Below are 19,098 nucleotides of genomic sequence, written 5' to 3'. Positions count from 1 at the left end.
ACATCTGTAGTCCCAGAAATTTACTAAAATGTAACTCTCTACTGTCCTCATCTCACCTCCAATCAAATTCCATCTTCACACTTACAGTTTTTACTCTTTTTTTCTCTTCAGGAGTCCAGGTTGGGGCAAAACACAGTTCTACAGGTAAAAGGAGAAATCAGAGAGAAATTAAGGATCACACAACCAGAATCAGCACTAACATTAAATATTTCCAGAAGTAAATTCATTTTTTACTGACGACTCTCTCCTTTCTGTTAGAGCCTGGTGATGTCAGGCTGGTGGGAGGAGCCAGTCACTGTGCAGGAACACTGGAGGCAAAACATCTGGGAGAGTGGAGACCATTGTGTGCCTCTCATGATTCCTGGACACTGAAAGAAGCAGCTGTTTTCTGTGAATACCTGGACTGTGGCTCTGCTGTTCATGTAGAAGAAAGACATTCCTCATATAAATCTGCGTGGTCTATCAGTTCTGATTGTGTTCTGTCCAGATCTCCTCTGAGGGAATGTACAACATCAGATTACACTGACCAAATCCTGAAACTGACCTGTGCAGGTACAGTGGAGGCAAAGAGCCCCCCACTGTTGGGTGGTTGTGGCCGGCCAGGGCCTCTGGGGTCTTTTCCTGTCAGCCTCTGGCTCTTGGGTTCATTGTTGCAATGTCTCACCCTAATTTTGTAGTATGCTTCATGACAGAAACTCATATACAGCCACATTTCTCTTTCTCACTTTCTCTCTCTGTCACTCACTTGTACAGACAAACAAATAGCAACATTTTATCTTTATTTAGGTACTTTCCTTTGTCTTGTCTTTCAGCTGTTGTATATGGTTTTCCAGTGTTTTGTTACAGATGAAGACCCAACATGTTTTTTTTCCTGACTACTTAATGGAGTCAGCAGCACTCAGTTTACAGATTCCACAAGACAGGGGCAATACTACATATCAACAAAAGAGAATCCCAGTAGGCTACGGCTTTAATAACCGCTGAGGAGATGAAATATAAACATGATGCTAACATATCTCCTGTTATAAAGATGTGTTCTGTTGTTAATGATGAAGTCATGTTGAGTTGTGCTGAGGTTGAGTCAGTGAATAGTTGTTTGCTGCCATCTTTTTCTTGTGTGTCTGCTGTCTCTGATCTCTCTGTTTGATCTTCTCTGATGTCTCCAGACTCTGTCAGGCTGCTGAATGGTTCCAGTCTGTGTTCAGGCAGACTGGAGGTGAAGTCTAACCAGAGCTGGTCCTCAGTGTGTGAAGCTGACTTTGACCAGCAGGATGCAGAGGTGGTCTGTAGGGAGCTCGGCTGTGGGCCTCCTTCAGTCCTCCAGGGGGCGCTGTATGGAGAAGTGGAGGCTCCAGTGTGGAGCAAAGTGCTCCACTGTGGAGGCCATGAGTCTGCTCTCCTGGACTGTAGAAGCTCAGGCTCAGCTAGAAACAGCTGCTCACCTGGCAAAGCTGTTGGACTCACCTGCTCAGGTAGAAGAGGAGCTGCAGCTTTTTGTGGTTCAAACTCACTTTATTCTTTTACTGATGACTCTCTGCTTTCTGTTCAGAGAGTGATTTCAGGTTGGTGGGAGGAGCCAGTCGCTGTACAGGTATACTGGAAGCGCCAAATCTGAGAGAGTGGAGACCTGTGTATAGCTCTGACTGGAGCTTGAAAGAAACAGCTGTTGTGTGCATACATCTGGACTGTGGCTCAGCTTTTTCTGTTAAAAAGAGCCACAATTTCTCATGGAGATCTAGATGGAAGATTAGTTCTGATTGTCTTCAGCCAGGATCTCCTCTGAGGGATTGTGCAACATCGGCATACACTGATCAAATCCTGAATCTCACCTGCTCAGGTAATCATACTGATTAAGTTATCCATGACTTCATATATGACAGAGATGTACCAAACTGTGACAGATGGCAGCAACAATAGCAGCAGACCGTCTCCATCAGTCACAACATGGCTGAGATGCGGAAACCCTCTAAACCAACCTCCAACCAGCCTGAAAGGACTCCTTCAGCCTAACAGCTTTCCAAGTTGCTGCTTTCAGCAGGTGTTTATAGAGAAGTACAAACACAAAGGCTGGAGGAAGTGAAATTAGTTAACAGGGCGCCAGGGGGAGTGTTTGCCCAGGGTGCCAAACAGGCTAGGACCGCCACTGCTTGCATATGCTCATTTGTGTCGTGTCTCGTTTCTGAGGCTATGTCACTAGAGTGGCATGTTTACATTTGCTAGCATATATCCAAATCCCACACTAATTTCATTACCAGATCATCTGTCGGTCTGAATATCTTCATCATCCCACTACATGTCTCTGTCCTCTCTTTTCTATCCTTTACCTTCAGAAAGGTTTACAGCAGTCTTCTGAACAAACCACCAACCTTTCTAAAAGGGCTCGTTATTCAGTATCCTTCTGCTGTGTTCCAAAAGCAGCTTCTTTACTTGGCATCATGATAGAAACTAACAAACTTGTTACACACAAAAAGATTCTAGGTCTGACCAACCATCTCAGCCGTGGGCAAAAAGATGACAGTCAATGAAATTCTAAAATAAATTTTTAACACAATGATCAAAAAGAAGATACAGCCCAGTGTACCATTTGCATATAAAGTAAAAACACAGTCCAAGGCAAGAGCCAGCTATGCCACAAAGCTCTCCACACCTTGTTAACTTCAACAGGGTTAGCATTTGTCTTCTGAGACCCACCACCCTGTAAGTAGATAGCCAGTGATCACTCCGGCCTCTGCAACACAGCTGCCTTAAGGCTGTGGCATATAGTAGGACCTGGCCTGCACAGAGAGAGAAAATAACACGGTTCACTATATAATTCACAGCACACAACCCATCCATCCCAAACATATCGTGTCATCAGAGGTGTTTGTAGTTTGGGCTATAAGTAGACTACCGTATCAGTGCAATCAATTATACCTGCCTCCAATTAGTCCAACCCCATTACAGCCATTGGCTCACCGCAAATGTGACGCACACAACCACTCCCAACCCAGTGCAACTTAACGCAATAATATGGAGATGAATTAAAACAGGAACATTAGTCTACCCAGTTATAAACTACTGTCCACATATTTGAATAGATCACTTAAACCAGGGCTTATCAGTATGATCAAAGTCACAAAGTAAAATCTCAATCTTTGGTTGTTAGATTCCCTGCCCTGTGGCCTTTCTGCAGCTCTCCCAGGAAAGCAAATACACCTAAACTCGGTCCTCTCTTTGGCCACTGAAAAAACACTGAAGACCATTAAAAGGTCCTGTGGATGTGGGATATAACAATAAAACTGTCTAAGAGAACAAGAAAACAGGAGAGACATTTGGAAATAAAAACCATCAAAAGAACACACTGATAGACTACACACTATTTCACACTACATAAACACTATATCATCACCAAGAGCAAATTAAAAAGAATAAAAAGTAATATGTTGACTAATTTTTCTTCCTGGCCATGTCCAGTCCCTGTGCCAGGTACCAAAGCTGACTTTTGAGTTGAATCAGCTGCACTCATTTTACTGGTTTCACTAAAGAAAGGGACAATAATACACACCCACAAAGAAGTTATTGCAGCTAGGGCTGCAATAACAGCTGTCAGATTATGAAATGTAAATGTGATGGTAACAAGTCTCCAGTGTGTACCAATGTAAAGATGTGTTCTGTTGTTAATGATGAAGTCATGTTGAGTTGAGCTGAGTTTGAGTCAGTGAATAGTTGTTTGCTGCCATCTTTTTCTTGTGTGTCTGCTGTCTCTGATCTCTCTGTTTGATCTTCTCTGATGTCTCCAGACTCTGTCAGGCTGCTGAATGGTTCCAGTCTGTGTTCAGGCAGACTGGAGGTGAAGTCTAACCAGAGCTGGTCCTCAGTGTGTGAAGCTGACTTTGACCAGCAGGATGCAGAGGTGGTCTGTAGGGAGCTCGGCTGTGGGCCTCCTTCGGTCCTCCAGGGGGCGCTCTATGGAGAAGTGGAGGCTCCAGTGTGGAGCAAAGAGTTCCAGTGTGGAGGCCATGAGTCTGCTCTCCTGGACTGTAGAAGCTCAGGCTCAGCTAGAAACAGCTGCTCACCTGGCAAAGCTGTTGGACTCACCTGCTCAGGTAGAAGAGGAGCTGCTGCTTTGATCTGGCTCAAACTCACTTTATTTGTTTATTGATGACTCTCTGCTTTCTGTTCAGAGTCTGATGATGTCAGGCTGGTAGGAGGACCCAGTCGCTGTGCAGGAACTCTTGAGGCAAAAAATCTGGGAGAGTGGAGACCAGGCTTTCTCTCGACCCTGAAAGAAGCAGCTCTTGTTTGCCAATATCTGGACTGTGGCTCAGCTGTTTCTATACAAACAGCACACTCCTCATTTAAATTTGTGTGGTCGATTCTTTCTGACTGTTTTCCGCTGAGGGATTGTACAACATCAGATTACATGAATAAAATCCTGAATCTCACCTGCTCAGGTAATCATATTGATGAAGTTATCAATGACTTCATATATGACAGAGATGTACCAAGCTGTGACAGATAGCAGCAAGAATAGCAGCAGACTCTCCATCAGTCACAACATGGGTTTCAGGAATCCTCTAAACCATCCTCCAACCAGCTTGAAAGGACTCCTTCAGCCTAACAGCCTTCCAAGGTGTTTATAAAGAAGTACAAAAATAAAGGCTGGAGGAATAAAAATAATCCTAGGTTTATCTTCAACACTGTAGCCACACTAACAAAAAGTCAGAGCTCTGTTGAACCAACCATTTTTTAAACCTTAACTAGTAATGAATTCGCTCTCGCATTTGTTTGTTATCCTGCACTGTAAATAAACGCTCACTGATATCATCAGCCTTTGCTCGCATGGGGCAATCGTGGCTCAAGAGTTGGCAGTCTCGGTCGTTGTGTCCTTGGGCAAGACACTTCACAAGTTGCCTACTGGTGGTGGTCAGAGGGCCCGGTGGCGCCAGTGTCCGGCAGCCTCGCCTCTGTCAGTGCGCCCCAGGGCAGCTGTGGCTACAATGTAGCTTGCCATCACCTGTGTGTGAATGTGTGTGTGAATGACTGTATGTAGTGTAAAGTGCTTTGGGGTCCATAGGAACTAAGTAAAGCGCTATACAAATACAGGCCATTTACCATTTTGGCTCCTCCTTCACTAACACCTCACGACCTGCTCCGTAAACCATGACAAATCATTTATGTACCACAGGCCTTCAAGCTGGCAGTTGTTAAACCGTTACTTTAAAAGTATGGCATTATTTTTGTGCCACTATTCTGAGCGCACATAAAATACATTTGCAGGTGCACGTGTTACATTTTGAGGAGAAATTTATTTTGAGTGAAGAAAAGCTAAATTTGAGTGAAAAAAAAATCATTGCTACATGCAAAACATGTATTTTAGTGTTTGCTATTATCCATACACACTAGAGTTGGATGTCTTGAGACCAGTCTTGGTCTCGAGAACACTTTTACGTGGTCTTGGTCTCGTCTTGGTCTCGATGGACGTTGGTCTCGGTCTTGTCTTGGTCTCGCTCTCTCGGTCTTGCGTTCTCAAATCGACGTAGTGTTCGGGAGATTTGGAGTCAACAACCATGGTTGTTTCTTATGTTTCTTGCATTTGCACATTTTGCTTGTACCAAGGATAAAATAGAATGAGTCAGCTTTCTGTGGTTGATAAAAGTTGGAAGTTAGATTCCCTGCCCCGAGGCCTTTCTGCAGCTCCCCCGGGAACGCAAATACACCTCCACTCGGTCCTCTCTTTGGCCACTGAAAACACACTGAAGACCATTAAAAGATCCTGTGGATGTGGAATATAACAATAAAAAGGTCAAAGTGAACAAGAAGACAGAAGGGACATTTGAAAATAAAACCATCAAAAGAACACATAAAAGTCAATACACTATGATCACCAAGGACAAATGAAAAAGCTTAAATATAAAAAGCTTAAAATATAAAATATTTTCTCTCTGGCCATGTCCTGGTACCAGAGCTGACTGTTTAGTGAAGTCAGTTGCACTCATTTTACTGGTTCCACAAGAAAAGGGAAAAAATAATCATCAATAATCACCCACAAAGGAAAATCCCAGTAGGCTAGGGCTGCAATAACAGATGTTGGATTACAAAGTGTAAATGTGATGCTAAAAGTCATATTGGAGTTGAGCTGAGGTTGAGTCAGTGAATAGTTGTTTGCTGCCATCTTTTTCTTGTGTGTCTGCTGTCTCTGATCTCTCTGTTTGATCTTCTCTGATGTCTCCAGACTCTGTCAGGCTGCTGAATGGTTCCAGTCTGTGTTCAGGCAGACTGGAGGTGAAGTCTAACCAGAGCTGGTCCTCAGTGTGTGAAGCTGACTTTGACCAGCAGGATGCAGAGGTGGTCTGTAGGGAGCTTCGCTGTGGGCCTCCTTCAGTCCTCCAGGGGGCGCTGTATGGAGAAGTGGAGGCTCCAGTGTGGAGCAAAGAGTTCCACTGTGGAGGCCATGAGTCTGCTCTCCTGGACTGTAGAAGCTCAGGCTCAGCTAGAAACAGCTGCTCACCTGGCAAAGCTGTTGGACTCACCTGCTCAGGTAGAAGAGGAGCTGCAGCTTTGATCTGGTTCAAACTCACTTTATTTTTTTAATGATGACTCTCTGCTTTCTGTTCAGAGCCTGATTTCAGGTTGGTGGGAGGAGCCAGTCGCTGTACAGGTACACTGGAGTTTAAACATCTGGGGGAGTGGAGACCAGTGTATGGCTTTTTCTGGACCCTGAAAGAAGCAGCTGTTTCCTGTGAACAACTGGACTGTGGCTCAGCTGTTTATATAGAAATGGTAGACTCCTCACGCACAACTGGGTGGTTGATCAGTTCTGATTGTGTTCTGTCCAGATCTCCTCTGAGGGACTGTGCAACATCGCATTACACTGACCAAATCCTGAAACTCACCTGCTCAGGTAATCATACTGAGTCATCCGTGACTTCATATTTGACAAAGATGTACCAAGCTGTGACAGATGGCAGCAAGAATAGCAGCCAACCAACCAGCCAGAAAGGACTCCTTCAGCCTAACAGCTTAATAATAATAATAATAATCATAAATTTTATTTATGAGCACCTTTCAAGTCACCCAAGGACACTTTACAATAGGATAAAACACTTAGTAAAACAATGGCAGAATAAGAACAATAAAACAAAAGCAGTGGATTCATAGTGAATATGCAGATTTGAACAGATGAGTTTTGAGTGGGGATTTAAACTTTCCAAGTTGCTGCTTTCAGCAGGTGTTTATGGAGAAGTACAAACAAAAAGGCTGGAGGAAGTGAAACTGGTTATTGTTATTGTAAAACAGAGAGCAAGACGGGAAGTGGGAAATGTTCCAGGAGAGGAGCTGGGCTGAGAGCAGGAACTAGAACAGAAGTCAGCACGGATCTATATGTTAATGAAGCACAATGAGCACACCTGTGCAGGTACATATCAGATATACATGCTCATTTAAGTTGTGTATAGTTTCTTAGGGTATATTCACTATAGTGGCATGTTTACATATGATAGCACCATCACGTTCTCATCCCAAAATGTAACATATGTGACAAATTGCTGGTATGTTACGCTTTTGGCCACCCAACCCATCTGTATGTGAGTTGTGTTTAGTTTCTGAGGTTATATCACTATAGTGGCATGTTTATGATTGCACATAATCAAATCTATACTAGTTTCATTAACAGATCATCTGTCTTTGCATTATAAATAGCATTTTGCTTCAAAAGTGTTGCATATGCGTATGATATGATCACACAAATGTAAACAAAGATTTACAAATGTGTACAATCATTTGTGTTGAACTTTTGAGGACTCACAAGTGCATGCTTTAATCCACACACAAATACAAAGCAAGCAGAGGTAGATTGGTCTTAAATAGAAGCCCCCGGTGCACCGTGTGACTAACTAACTAACTTTTCCCCACTCTGCGACACACCCACTGCGTCAAACCATGGGAACTGGTGATTCTTTCTGAGACATGTGAAGCTAAAGACACCAGAAACCACAGTCAATTGTCTCCCAGGGGCCAGAGCAGGCAACATTGAGCGAAATTAAAACTGCTGGCTATGGGTAAATGTAAATTCAGTAAAGTTCTTATTCACGTCGGCAGTAATGACAGTTACGTCAATCAAACATCACTAAAATTGCCTTAAATTGCTGGCTGGCTGAGTGTCCAAAAACCAATGTGGGCTTTGTAAATAATTGGAAAACTTGCTGGAGAAAACCTGGTCTTCTTAGGAGAGCTGTCATCCATCCCACCTTGGGTGGAGCGGCTCTCATTTCTAGAAATCTGGCCAAATTTATTAAACCCCAAAAAACGTGACTATCCAGAGTTGGGACCAGGAAGCAGAGTTGCAGTCTTATACGCCTCTCTGCAGCTTCTCTCCTCCTGTTATCTCCAATCCCCTTAGAGACTGTGTCAGCTCCTAAACAAACAAAAAAAAAACCAAGCTAAAAATCAGCAAAAAAAAACAAACCCAAAAAAACAACTTAAACAGAAAAAAATCCCAAAGACAGAAAAAAATAAAAGTCTCTGTTAGTACATGAAGTAACAATTGATCAACAAAATAGGTTTACTCTTCCTTACAGAAACCTGGTTGCAGCAGGATGCAAATGTTAGTTTAAATGAATTAACACCCCCGAGTCATACTAACTATCAGAATACTCGAAGCACAGGCCGAGGGGGCGGTGTGGCAGCAATCTTCCACACCAGCTTATTAATCAACCAAAGACCAAGACAGAGGTTTAATTCATTTGAAAGCCTGATGCTTACGTAAACCGGGGACATGTGTCCCTCTATCTTATATAAAGAGATCTATACTGCTGACCCCAAGTATAACATCTACAATATCTGAATCTAGGGCTTGTATCACAAATCTTAGACCTAGGCTCTTCCAGTTTAGAATTATCTCAGGCTTTCTCAGATTCATGCTCACTGATCTGCTAGGTTTGGGAAGGAGACTGGCAGTAGCAGTCTCTGTAAGAGTAAATAAGACCTCCAACCCACACAACACACAAGACCACAGATTTATGAAACAGAAAATTAGCTTTATGTAAATATTTTGTTAAGTTCCATTTGCCTTTTTATTAAAGCATGAATACCTTCAAGTGTAATAAATAACTCAAATATACCACAAAAATCATTTAAACCAGCGGTCCCCAACCTTATTTGCGCCAAAGACCGGTTTAATGTCCGACAATATTTTCACGGAAAGGCCATTAAGGTGTCGCAGATAAATACAACAAAATTAAATAATACGACCAAGACAAAAACTATATTTTGTAAATATAATAATAAGTGTGAATTCACTGCGTAATTGTGTAACTTTATTAGCAGCGTCCTCCTGAAATGCGCCAACATCATTGAGAGTAACATCCACCTCTCTGCCCCTTAATGCTCTCTGGTCGCTATGGCAACGCGTAAATATTTATTTCAAAACAAAACACAACTACAACACGGGAAAAGACAGAATTAACGATAAAACCCCTGAAAACCATAAATTTCACGTCCAATCCTCAGCTCTCGCGGCCCGGTACCAAACGACTCACGGACCACTATCAGTCCGTGGCCCGGAGGTTGGGGGCCGCTGATTTAAACAACCACAATGCATGTAAAATAAGAAAAAAATGAAATATTTCAAAACCCCCAACAAAAACCTTTCTTTGGATACAAATGTCTAAAACTACACATAATGTCTCTTTCACTTACAACATCTTACCTTTGTGTCGACAAAACGTGCAATACACACAGATCAGGTTGTATTCCCAAGTGGGGTTTTGAGACTAATTTAACCATCGCACAGATCCACAAATGTGAGGTGAATTCAAGTTGCAGTATAAACATCTAACCTTCTACATTAAACATGAGAATGTTTATTTTTTCAAGTAAACTGGAAATTAAACTAGGAAACATGATTTACTGTCATGGTCCTATCTTTGTGTGTAGCTTAATTAATATTATTTGATTTATTGTTATATGTGGTTCAGTTTCCTTGTTTTTCCTAGTGTTGTCATTTGTATTTCTAGTTCTCTTAGTTATTTTGTGGTTTATTTATAATTTCTAGTCTTTAGCTTTTGCTACTGTGCCTCCCCTGTGTTCCACCTGTCATGTCTAGTCATCCAGTAAGTTGTGTTCTCATGTCTGTTCTTTCCCAGTCTGTGTCTGTGGCCCTTTCTCGTACTCGCGTTCTTGGTGAGTCCAGACTTGCCGAGAACGCGAGCACGGACTCGCGATTTGTACAGTTGGAACACCAGCGTACCCGAGGATGTCACAGGTCTGGAGTTTTTACTACTGTCCCCTCTTAAATTAACTTTAATTAATATGTTATGAAGCTTAACTTTAATCTCAGCCAAACTGATTTACTTAGGAACAAATAAAGCACTGAAATAAACCAAATTTGGAAATATATGATATCTTGATAAATCGAGCAGATATTTGAAGTTTACACAGCTACATTCTCGCTTGAAAATAACTTAAAAGTTTATTTTGTGACCCAGAAAGAGTAATATTTAAAAGTTTTTAGCTGCGCTCCTCCATCATTGCTGCATTCTGGGATATTTAGCTGTACCAAGTACACACAAGTCACCACCAATGCATGCTCGATAAAACAGGCGGAAGGGGGAACACATCCGGGAATTTTTCACATTCTCGGCTTGATGCGTACTTTGAATTGGAACAGTACTTGGTCTCCAACTGATGACGTATCACGAGTGCATGAGAACACAAGTACGCATATTGAGTACCTGTGTCTTGGCTACAACTATAGCTTGCCTTCACCAGTGTATGAATGTGAGAGTGAATGAATAGTGGTATTGTAAAGCGCTTTGAGGGGTCCCGAAAAGCGCTATATAAATGCAATCCATTAGATCAGTTCCCGACCTCCCAGCCCATTGTTCCTTCAGTGGGCTGGTTTCAGTCATTATGCAAATGTACTGTTTATAAGATTGGGGAAACCTGCTGTCAGCTGAGACTGAAGAAGTCACTTGGATGAGTGAGAAAACGTTTCTCACTGAAAACGCTACGTCCAGATGAATTGAATCAACTTTTGGAGATTCCTAGTCTGTTCCTAGTTCTAGTTTCCAGGTTTCAGTTTCCAGTTTCGGGTTATGTTTTCTTGCATCTAATGTTTTTAATTTTTTTTGGTCACAACAAGTAAAAGCTGCCTCTTTGAGTTAAACTTTTCCTGAACTGAACCACACAGCGATACATGAGAGAACAAAACAACCCTAACTAAGAGAACTAGAAATGCAAATGACTACAGTATGAAAAACAGGGAAACTGAACCATGAATAACACTAAACGAAAGAACATTAATTAACCAGTAGCACAAACACTGGGTCAGATGCTGTAGCTGTACAATGATTCTATTATATTCTAAATAGTAGTCTACATACATGACTTTGTATTAATGTGTTGAATAAACACAGAAGAACACAGGAGTGTGTGGAATGAACTGATCTTCTCTGATGTCTTCAGACTCTGTCAGGCTGCTGAATGGTTCCAGTCTGTGTTCAGGCAGACTGGAGGTGAAGTCTAACCAGAGCTGGTCCTCAGTGTGTGAAGCTGACTTTGACCAGCAGGATGCAGAGGTGGTCTGTAGGGAGCTCGGCTGTGGGCCTCCTTCGGTCCTCCAGGGGGCGCTGTATGGAGAAGTGGAGGCTCCAGTGTGGAGCAAAGAGTTCCAGTGTGGAGGCCATGAGTCTGCTCTCCTGGACTGTAGAAGCTCAGGCTCAGCTAGAAACAGCTGCTCACCTGGCAAAGCTGTTGGACTCACCTGCTCAGGTAGAAGAGGAGCTGCTGCTTTGATGTAGTTCAAACTTACTTTATTCTTTGACTGATGGCTCTTTGCTTTTCATTAGAGCCTGTCAGGTTGGTGGGAGGAGCCAGTCACTGTGCAGGAACACTGGAGCTGAAATATCTGGGAGAGTGGAGACCAGTATATGACCTTCTCTGGTCCCTTAAGAAGGCAGTTTTACTCTGTTACCATCTAGACTGTGGCTCAGCTGTTTCTGTCACACAGAAGAAGGAGTCTACATGGAGATCTAAATGGAGTATCAGTCCTTACTGTGTTCAGCCAGGATGTCTTCTGAGAGAATGTGCAATATCGGATTACAATCACTTCATCCTGAATATCACTTGCTCAGGTAATCGTATTGATGAAATCATCCACAACTTCATATTTGATAGAAATGTACCAAGCTGCAAAAGATAGCAGCAGACTGTTTCCATCAGTCACACTCTGGCAGAGCTTCAGAAATCCTCTGCTTTTTTATGTCTGTCCATCTTCATCAGCCACTACATCTCTCTCACAAATCTTTCAGGATCCTTCTACTACATTTCAACAGCAGCTTCTTTAATTGTCATTATGAGGGGAACTAACAAACTAATGTCTACATATTTGAACAGATCACCTGGGCTTGTTTTTTTTAGTATCATCAAAGTCACACAGCAGAGTCTAAGGCTACGTTCACACTGCAGGTCTTGATGCTCAATTCCGATTTTTTGATCAAATCCGATTTTTGTCTGCTTGTTCACACTACAAATAAAATGCGACAGCAAATGCGCTCTAGTGTGAACGCTCAAAGCGGCCCGCATGCACAAAAGAAGAGGTCACAAACAACGCGTTCTGTTTAGACCCAGACCCAACAGTACTGTTTGACTGATGGCCCTTAATATTGTGGCGTGTTGGGGGAACAGCTAGTTCTCTCCCATCGTGCCTTGGGACATGTGCTGCTGTTTAGATGTTCTTGTTTTATTGTTTATGGTTACACTACTTTTAACTGTTATCTTGAATGTTGTGTTTGTACTGCGGTTCAAAGTCACTTACAGTTATTGTTTTATAGAATGACTGCAACCATAAGTGAGTTCTGTTATGCTGTTAATGACCCACGAAGCACAGTGTAGCATCAGCAAGTGTTGTAATAAAGAGCTCCCCCTACCAGCTTGGGGTTGAATAACAAGCTCAATCTCTCTCTGTGAGCTTCCTTGTAAAGATTCCTCTGCATGCCACAATATAAAGACTTCGGACTTTACGTTTCCCAATTTTTGCTTTAAGTTATTTTGTTATTTACATAATGTACATAACCTAATAATTATCTTTATTGCTGTTTTAGAGGAGCGGTGCTTCAGAGGATAGTTGCAGATTTCTGTCAGAATCTGCAGTTGTCTTCTCAACAGTTTCACTAACATCTACACTTATTGACCAGGAAGTGTTCGCGATGTCTTCTCCGGAGCTGATAATTGGAGTCTGTTTTGTGTCAGTGACGTAAAAGATGATTTAATGCGACATGACTGTTCAAACAGCAGTCGTTTTCTAAAACATCAGATATGTATCGGATTCAGTACCACATTCGAAAGTGACCCAGATCGGATTTGAAAATATCGGATTTGTGCCGTTCACGCTGTCATAACATGATCAGATAGGGTCCAAAAACAAAAAACAAACCTGATTTGATGCACTCTCGCCTGCAGTGTGAATGTAGCCTTAGTGTAAGTTCTGTGGCTTCATAACATTTGGCAGTTGGAATCCCTGTCGCTTTCACTGTGGCTTTTGTGCAGATCTCCCATTTACGTTACTATGCTGCCACTATGTAACGGAGCGAAGGTGATTTTATTTCCACAGTGTTTTTTAAAGGAGGGAAATCTTCCTCCAAACAGACAGAGCAGTGGAGCCGCCAAGGGAAAGCACACAAATAAAAACTGTATAGTTAAAATATAATTTATTATATTTAAATAGTTAAAAATATAAAATGAATTAAAACAACCCTGGCCAGGGGACAACATGGTAAAAATCAATAAAACACAACATTAAAAGTCCAGTGGTGTCCGCCAACTGAGCATTTCAGTTTTGTCTGACACAGGAGTGGAGTCAATAATTAAATAAGGAGGTAGATCGGAGGAATAAGAGCTAGCAGAGAGAGACTGGTTTGCCAAAACCTCCTAGGGCAGGGGTCACCAACACGGTGCCCGCGGGCACCAGGTCGCCCGCAAGGACCACATGAGTCGCCCGCGGGCCTGTTCTAAAAATAGCTCACCATAACAACTTACCAGTAAGCTGCATCTATTTTTATTTTTTCTTGCTATTTTTTTTAATCACAATTGCATTGGCGTTAATTTGTTAGAGATAATATATTAAAAAAATGTTTATTATTAAATATTAGATCATGATCTAATATTTAGTGCTAGCTGGTCTCCACGGAAACAGTTGCCGTGAAGACCAGCAAAGGCAAAGGTGAGGAGATGAGGAAAACATGGCGGAAAAAAGGAAGAAAACATATAATTTTCACAGTGAATGGGAGGAAGAGGTTTTTTTTACCACTGTGAAAGATTCATGCGTGTGTCTCATTTGCGGGGCAACTGTGGCAACGGCAAAGCGGCACAACGTGGAGAGACATTTCCGAACGTGTCACACAAGCTACCATGCTAACTACCCAAAGGGCAGCACACTGCGAGCGGAAAAGGCCCGCGAATTAAAGGCAGGTTTGAGCAAACAGCAGTCTTTTTTCACGAGACCGGTGAAAAACTCTCAAAAAGCAACCGAAGCCTCATTTAGAGCTACACATTTCATGATTTAGAAAAAGAAGGCATTTTTAGACGGGGAGTATTTCAAAGAAGCAATGATGATAATTGCAAAAACTGTGCTTAAAGACGAGAAATATGGAAACGATGTAATCTCCACTCTCTCTGATGTCCAGCTGGGGGCAACTACAATTGTTAGAAGAGTGTCGGCTATGTCCGGGAACTTGGCCGATCAGTTGGATCAGGATCTGGCAAAGTGCAGTTGGTTTAGCATCCAGTGTGACGAGTCCGTCGACAGCAGCAGTACAGCACAGCTGATGGTTTTTATCCGGATGGTATTTGATGGTTTCTCCACAAAAGAAGAACTTCTGACACTACTGCCGCTAAAGACAACAACGAAGGGAGTTGACATCTATAACGCGGTGAAGGAGTTTTTCGCGAAGAAAAAGGTACCGTTGGAAAAGCTGGTATCAGTGACTACCGACAGGGCTCCTGCTATGATCGGCCGACATACGGGATTCATCGCTCACTGTAAAGGTGACACAGAGTTCCCAAACTTCATGCATTACCACTGCATCATTCACCAGCAGGCGTTATGCCCAAACGTGATCGGCTTCGAGCACGTCATGACTCCCGTCGTGAAGATCATAAACAGCATCCGCTCCAGAGCTAAACAGCACAGAACATTCAAGGTGCTATTGGAGGAGCTGTCAGCTGAATATGGTGACCTGCTACTACATACGGAAATCCGATGGCTCAGCAGGGGACGGATTTTGCTTCGTTTTTTGTCACTTTTGGGTGAAATCAAGGAGTTCATGCAATCCAAAGGGGAAGACACATCTCTGCTGGAGGACACTGAGTGGACACTTGACCTTGCGTTTTTAACAGACATTACTGGGAAACTGAACCATTTGAACTGTGAGCTGCAAGGCAAAGGTAAGACTGTTGCTGACATGATAAGTGCTTTAAATGGATTTAAAGCCCAGATGAACATTTTCTCTGTGCATTTACAGAGAAAAAAGGTGCTGCACTTTCCCTCTGTGCAGATGGTGCTGAAAGACAATGCTTCTGCATCTGAGACTTTTGACAAAGTTGCAGAAAAGTACACTCAAGTCATAAACCGACTTGGTCAAGAGTTTGAGAACAGGTTTTGTGACCTTGATCAGCTTGAGCCATGTGTCTCATTTGTTTCCAATCCTTTCATGAATGTGGACACAACATGCATTGCTGAGCAACTAAGTTCAATGTTCAGCTTGGATGCTGGACAGGTGGAAATCGAAATTGTAACATTGCAAAATGACGTCCACCTCAAAGCCTATCTGGGTGCACCAAACTTTTGGTGCCTTGTTGACACAGAAAAGTACAGTGGTGTGTGCACAGCAGCTATGAAGGTTGCCAGCCTGTTTGGTTCAACCTATCTTTGTGAATCAGCCTTTTCTGACATGAACTTCATCAAGAACAAACACAGAACACGCCTCTCCGATGCACATCTGCAAGACTCACTCAGAGTTGCAGTGTCAAGTTATACCCCAGATTACAACACACTGGTGAACAGCATGCAATGCCAGGTTTCCCACTAACAGACAAAGAAAGCCATATTAGATGTTCTCAGTGGCAACATTACAGTGTCATGTCAAAGTTTAATTTAATTATTGAAAAACAAATGTGTTTGTTAAGTGTAACATGTGACAATTTGCTTTAAAATGCTGCCAATTTGGTGAAAAGTTCTGTAAAATTTGAAAGTTGATTTTTTGTATCTTACATACATACAAAAATAATGTATGTAACAGTGCATGATTTGTTAAAATTTGTTAGTGGTAAGTGAAAATGTTGTAGAAGTGATCACTTCAAAATGTAAATACTTGCAGAGATATATAGAAATAAAGCGTTGCATATTGATATTTATGTTTCCTACCTTGTTTCCTAATTGCATTCTTTATAATTATGGTGAAAAATAATTAACATAATTAGTGTCCGTACATAGATGAATATCATTAATTATTAATGATAACACATAATTAAGTTAAACTGAGGAAATTTGTTATTTGAGAAGTGTGTGTCAAACTGGTAGCCCTTCACATTAATCGGTACCCAAGAAGTAGCTCTCACTTTCAAAAAGGTTGGTGACCCCTGTCCTAGGGTCTTTTAGACTGTCAGTGGTCAAAGTCAGAAAGTAGTCACATTTAGCCTTCCTGATGGAGAAAGTAAACAGATTACACAGCTGACAAAAACATAGCCAATCAGCATCAGATCCAGACTTTCTAGCAGCTGCCCAGGCCTGGTTTCCTTTATATAGGAGACCGGCCAATTCAGAATTGAACCAGGGGCTGTCCCAACCTTTCACACTGACCTAACAAAAATTTGTCTGCAAAGGAGATAAAACTCTCCTGAAAATATTTCCAAGCTAAACTGATATTGTCAATATGACATGAAAAACTGAAAAAACCCTGAAATTTCTCACTGAAAAGCTTTAAATTTCTTTTTGTGATAATGTGATGCTTGAGGAGTGAGATTTTAGTGTTTCTCATAGCACCAACTACGCAGTAATCAATCAGGTCATTGACAAAAACTGCTGATATGGAAAAGTAAAAAGAAAAAAAAAACGGTCAATAAGAGAAGATTTATCTGGGGATTTGAGATCAAGGCATGTGGGAATAATTTGCGTTAGATTTAAAAGCAAGCAGTGTGCCTTCATCAGACACAGAAGAAAGCCAGTTCCAATTAAAATCACCTACCAGAATGATTTCTGGTAGGTGACAGACTGAACGGTAAATGTTAAATCCATCAATTGCCATGTCTTAATGCAGTATAGATTTGGATAGCCAGAAACAACAATTATAGCAGGACCAGTTAAACAGGCCCAGATTCTAATCATATCCATCTTAGAAACCACACTACGAGCGTTTATATGAAGGATGTGTAACTCAGGCATCATTATTAGACACTTATGTATAGTTTTCTGGTTAACAAACAACTGTAGAGCTAATATTATAGCTGACACCACACGTAGAATTTAAGTTATCACAGAAAGGATGACATTTTTCTAAAACCAGTAAACAATAAAATCTGAAGAAAAAAAAATCAGATTCAGTCACGCTAATGTTCCAAGGCCTACGAAGAGATCCAATCTCCAGTGCTGATGTCACATAGCCTATAACTACTACCCATGAGTATAAACCAGGGGTCAGCAACCCTGGGCACACGAAGGGTTAACTGATGGCACGACCATAGCTGGACTGGCCATCAGGGATACCAGGCATTTGCTCGGTGGGCCGATGGTGATTTTTCATTTTTATAGGCGGATGGGTTTTTTTTCTTTTTTTTTGTAACTGTATAAACAATGAAAGGTGGTGGATTGGCCAGATGCTGGCAGATGTGTAAAAATAACTCAGTTGTTTGGTGGTGACTATGGTGGAGCTTCCACAGAGGCCAGCAGGTGGATGAGGAAAAGGGGAGGCAGGAAGAGGAGAGACCCGAGGCGGTCGCCGGTCCGAGTGTCAGGTGAACTGAACTTCAGGTAAGAAGTTATGACCTGCAGTCTATCTGGGTCAGATATAAACCAAGTTTAGGTGGAGTTTATTTTCGTTGTGCTAACTTTTTACAATCAATTACAATAACTTGTACTGCGTACAAGCATGATGGAGTTTCTATACAATAATAATAATGGATTGGATTTATATAGCGCTTTTCAAGGCACCCAAAGCGCTTTACAATGCCACTATTCATTCACTCTCACATTCACACACTGGTGGAGGCAGCTACGGTTGTAGCCACAGCTGCCCTGGGGCAGACTGACAGAAGCGAGGCAGCCATATCGCGCCATCGGCCCCTCTGGCCAACACCAGTAGGCGATAGGGTAAAGTGTCTTGCCCAAGGACACAACGACCAGGACAGAGAGCCCGGGGATCAAACCGGCGACCTTCCGGTTACAGATACGCTTCCCAACCCCCTGAGCCACGGTCGCCCAGCTAGGTGAGTGCTATGATGTTACTGATAGCGAACTTTATTTTATTCATAAGATTAGTAGAGTTGCCAACCGTCCTGTAAAAACTGAATCGTCCCGCATTCAGAGAAAATATTACGCGTTTTGTATTGAGCTGAGAAGGAACACAGCATGTCCCGTACTTTAGCTAGAATGGAAAAAGACACAAAGCTGGATTTATTCTGCGTCCTTACGCTGTCAGCTGCCTCTTCTTCTCTCATTCAATCATGAAACTGATCAATAATCAGCTGATTGGCTTTTCTCTCTTGTTTGTTTATTGCCCACTTTGCTCCAGAAAGAGGAAACCAGCAGATGTCGCATTAAACAACAGCAACGTGTTTAAGCTTGATCAGCTGTTGTTAGAATTTATTTAATATTAATTTCTAATATCAGCTGATGTTTGCTGGAGCCACAGCTGTAAAAGCTGCTGGTCATGATATCGGTTTGTATATCTGGTGAGAGGGAAACATGAAGATGGAACCAGGAGATGTCCTTACTGAATCATCAGAGCTGAACAGGTGATGGAGAAACAGGTTTACCTTTTAGGTGACATGAATTAGTTGAAGGGAAGTTATGAACTGTTTCTGAGAGACAAATAACACCAGGATCCTTTTTTATGTAGCTGACAG

General features: G+C 42.1%; 2 protein-coding genes across 3 annotated transcripts in view; both read left to right on the top strand.

Moving 5' to 3' along the window:
• Positions 1–19,098, top strand: part of LOC147325400 (scavenger receptor cysteine-rich type 1 protein M130-like) — a 57,623-nt gene that overhangs the window by 9,160 nt on the left and 29,365 nt on the right. The window contains exons 3-12 of one of the 2 annotated variants that reach the window (XM_086299940.1): positions 112–144; positions 259–552; positions 1,167–1,472; positions 1,550–1,837; positions 3,780–4,085; positions 4,164–4,433; positions 6,215–6,520; positions 6,599–6,883; positions 11,446–11,751; positions 11,829–12,113. In XM_086299940.1, coding sequence (XP_086156066.1) covers positions 112–144; positions 259–552; positions 1,167–1,472; positions 1,550–1,837; positions 3,780–4,085; positions 4,164–4,433; positions 6,215–6,520; positions 6,599–6,883; positions 11,446–11,751; positions 11,829–12,113 — 2,679 coding nt within the window. Of the gene's footprint in view, positions 1–111; positions 145–246; positions 553–1,166; positions 1,473–1,549; positions 1,838–3,779; positions 4,086–4,163; positions 4,434–6,214; positions 6,521–6,598; positions 6,884–11,445; positions 11,752–11,828; positions 12,114–19,098 lie in introns of those variants that run through there. The other variant, XM_086299939.1, reaches the window with a different exon arrangement.
• LOC147325402 (general transcription factor II-I repeat domain-containing protein 2B-like) lies at positions 12,186–18,294 on the top strand. Its single transcript, XM_086299958.1, has 2 exons — positions 12,186–18,004; positions 18,246–18,294. Exon 1 carries the CDS (start codon positions 14,586–14,588, stop codon positions 16,065–16,067), a length of 1,482 nt encoding a protein of 493 aa, XP_086156084.1. The 5' UTR covers positions 12,186–14,585; the 3' UTR covers positions 16,068–18,004; positions 18,246–18,294.

The sequence above is a fragment of the Aulonocara sp. 'chitande type north' Nkhata Bay genome, linkage group LG7 (genome assembly GCF_057382095.1).
Source record: "Aulonocara sp. 'chitande type north' Nkhata Bay isolate Kocher_YH1m ecotype deep benthic linkage group LG7, A_spYH_male_GT1.1, whole genome shotgun sequence".
Classification (NCBI taxonomy): domain Eukaryota; kingdom Metazoa; phylum Chordata; class Actinopteri; order Cichliformes; family Cichlidae; genus Aulonocara; species Aulonocara sp. 'chitande type north' Nkhata Bay.
The sequence above is the reverse complement of the archived record's forward strand: the minus strand, read 5'-3'. Positions and strand labels throughout refer to the sequence as shown.